The 3,475-nt window shown below is 34.7% G+C and overlaps 1 protein-coding gene across 1 annotated transcript; it reads left to right on the top strand.

The window, feature by feature from the left end:
* Window positions 1-699: 699 nt before the first annotated feature.
* Window positions 700-2,525, top strand: LOC143633326 (peroxidase 24-like). Its single transcript, XM_077101646.1, has 4 exons — window positions 700-1,152; window positions 1,444-1,635; window positions 1,736-1,901; window positions 1,991-2,525. Exons 1-4 carry the CDS (start codon window positions 937-939, stop codon window positions 2,398-2,400), a joined length of 984 nt encoding a protein of 327 aa, XP_076957761.1. The 5' UTR covers window positions 700-936; the 3' UTR covers window positions 2,401-2,525.
* Window positions 2,526-3,475: the final 950 nt, after the last annotated feature.

The following is a 3,475-nucleotide window of genomic DNA, read 5'->3' as shown; positions in this document are numbered from 1 at the left end:
TAATGAATCTTAAACTTATAAGCATTTTAGATACGCATGTACTCTCTCTCTCTCAAATTAAATCCTATATGGTTGGTTTTTTTAACATGCCAGAGAAACTTTTGCCAGTAAGTTCACATAACCTCGTCAATACACTACTAACTAAGGAGATTAGGTTAATCACAACTTATGCCAGACCATTGGACTATTCACTACTAGAAAACAAGTCACGTTTTCGCAAAAATTTCCTACAAATTTCCTACGACAAGTAGTTTCAACAGATTTCCAACAAAAAAAATAGTGTAGCAATTTTGTAAGAAAAATTATTGAAAAACACGATTTTCAAGCATGTGTTTTTCCAACGTAACTTTTTGTTAGAAAACTGTTAGAAACTGAATTTTCCAACAAATTTCCTACGAATTTAGTTGTAGAAAAACATCTCTTTTTCTATTAGTGATTAACTTTCAGGAGATTACGATAAAAAACACTAAGAGCAACACTCAAAACCTCACCTCTAGTTAAGGAAATCAGGTGTTGATGCTTTCGCGTAGGACCAGCCTAGAGGAGGGAGGCAAGGTATGTGACTGTTCAGAACCCGCTTATTTTTATATTTATATATATTTATGTGTGTGTTTTTTTAAAAAGAAAATCATTTATTTCAGTGGCCCATTAAATTTACTCGTCTCAGGCTCTTAAATTTTCGGCGGTTCTCAGAGACGGCCTAGCTTTCATGTATGGTGTTTATCAACAATAAAAACATGCATCGTTCTTAATCAATATTACAAGATTCTTTTGTCCCGAATCTTAATGTCAACCAAAGGAATATACATGCATCCATGCTTAGGTCAAAACTTGTATTTTAATTATTATATTGATCAAAAGCCTTGAAATGCTTCTATATAAAGGGTTTAAGTCAAAGGTGATATCCACCCGAAAACATCAACTTAAAACTTAAACATGATCCATAAAGTTTTTGGGTTCTTGCTAGCAGTTTCCATTTTGTTGGTTGGATGCAATGGTGGCGGGGGGCTGAAGATGAAGTATTATGAGAAACAATGTGATTTGATTTCGGTGGAAGATACAGTAAGGGAGATTGTATGGAGCAAAGTTGCTGCAAATCCTGCCATGGCGGCCAAGCTTCTAAGGCTTCATTATCATGACTGCTTTGTTAGGGTAATTAAGCTTCTAATTAGTTCTAAGGCTTGGTTAGCTACTCAAAATCGTTTGCTTAAATGATTAAACGAGCTCTAGCTTTTAAATTGGAACTTCACATACGAAGTCGTGAACTAATTAAATTTGTATATTTATAATAAAATATATTATTATATATAAATTCAAGATAACTAGATGATATTTATTTTGTTATGTATAAAGTTATATAAAAGATTATATATAAATAAAACATTTTAATATATGATAAAAATGAATCAATATTCTGAACTTAAAACTTTTGTACTGTTGTAGGGGTGTGATGGTTCGATACTATTAGATCCGACGCAAAATGTGACAGCCGAAAAAACAGCAGGACCTAACCGGTCTGTTACCGGGTACGATGTTATTGATGAAATAAAGACTGTGTTAGAAGCTAGCTGTCCTGGAATTGTTTCATGTGCTGACATTGTCGCGTTGGCAGCTAGAGATGCAGTTTCCTACCAAGTAACATAACTGAATTCTGCACCAAATAATCATATTTCAAATCATGTGCACTCTTTAGGAATGGAATTAATTAGTTAAAAATTTTATTGGATAACTGTAGTTTCAAAAGGAAATGTGGCCAGTTTTTACCGGAAGAAAGGATGGCAATGTCTCGTTAGCTGATGAAGTTGGTGTTAATTTACCATCTGCAAACGCGAATTTCACAACTCTCCAAGCCCAGTTCAAAACGAAAGGACTAGACGTTGACGATCTTGTAACGCTTTCGGGTATGCAACCATTTTGCATGCATGCATGCATATATACTTGTTTTCCAAACCTATTTCTGTTATGTAACTATATTTTGGTACTTAATTAGGGGCGCATACTCTCGGGAACTCGGGTTGTGCCTTAGTTTCAAGGCGGCTCTATAACTTCACAGGTGTTGGAGATGCTGACCCTTCACTTGACCTGACTTACGCACAAACGTTGAGGGAAATATGCCCCATCCCTGTGAATGCAACCACTCCTCTTGAAATGGATCCTAATAGTTCCCTTTCCTTTGATTCTAAATACTTTGAAGCTTTAACCCAACATAAGGGTCTGCTTGTATCTGATGCAGCGTTGCTCACGAATGCACAATCCGCTCACATAGCACAAGTTTTGCAAAAAGATGAGGTTTTCTTTGCAAGATTTTCTCGGTCCATGGTACGAATGGGTGCCATTGAGGTCCTTACAGATGGTCAAGGACAGGTGAGGAAAAACTGTCGTCTTGCTAATGATCACTGATGGTGAGCAGTAATTCCTTCGCATTGTGTTTTGTTTATCTTTGTATGTTTTCGTTGTTCTTGTATCATGTCCAAAGATAGGAAAAGAAAGATACGTGTAATAATCATGTAAACTGTTACAACATATTAACATATATGAATGATTTCTATTCCTTTTATTTTGTTGTAATTTCTTTAGTTAAGTAGAAAAAGAAATCTGTTATATACTGTAATTTACACTAAAAGTTTTATATTAATGACAGCAAGAAATATTTCAACCCCTTGAGTTGGTCCAACTCATGAGAGAGTCCATTAAGGGTCAACTAACAATAAGGATCTACAAAACATATAATACTATATTCTTGCATTAATAATTATACTCTTATTACAAAGCGCATATAATACTATAATCTTGCCTCAAAAGATCAACTTTGAATTTATGTCGTTAGGGTGTAACCGCCCCAGGCCGCTTGCAAGCTACTCGAGATCGACTTGTATTAAGGCTCATTTAATAAACGAGCTCGAGCGCGTTGAGACCGAGCTTCACATACCAATCTCCGCATAAAACTAATAATTTAAAAAGTCAAAGCTATAAACCTAGAATGTAAACCTCTAAAAAGTTGAACCAGTTGGTCAATGTGACTGCTTTATCCAAAAGAAAATGAGTTGAGAAAAATAACTGCTGGTTTAACATAACTTTATCCACCTGCTTAAACATAACAACTTCATTTACCGGGTGATAAGAAATCGACATAAAATCAGTGATAAAAAGGAACTTTCGTATTAAAGTCCATCTTCCTTTTACACTATGACCCCTCTCTTCTACCATTCTCTCTACATCTCACTGCAATCTCACTAGAAACTCGCCGGAGCGCCTTGATGGCCGCTAGGCAGTTTAGTTGCGTTGGGCCTCGTCTGTGCGCCTAGGCAAGTGCCTTTTGCGCTTTTGACAAATATTACAATAACTATCATTATATATAAACATATGATAAATAATTAAATAATATATGTTGTATTATATAGAAAAAATATAACTATAAATATATATGTAGATAATTATAAATATATATAAACAAATACAAAATATAAAAAAATAT

The sequence above is a fragment of the Bidens hawaiensis genome, unplaced genomic scaffold (assembly GCF_021521415.1).
Source record: "Bidens hawaiensis isolate Kalapana, Puna unplaced genomic scaffold, B.hawaiensis_p1.1 tig00006678_1, whole genome shotgun sequence".
In the NCBI taxonomy this organism is placed as follows: Eukaryota; Viridiplantae; Streptophyta; class Magnoliopsida; order Asterales; family Asteraceae; genus Bidens; species Bidens hawaiensis.
This window is presented reverse-complemented; position numbering and strand designations above follow the sequence as displayed.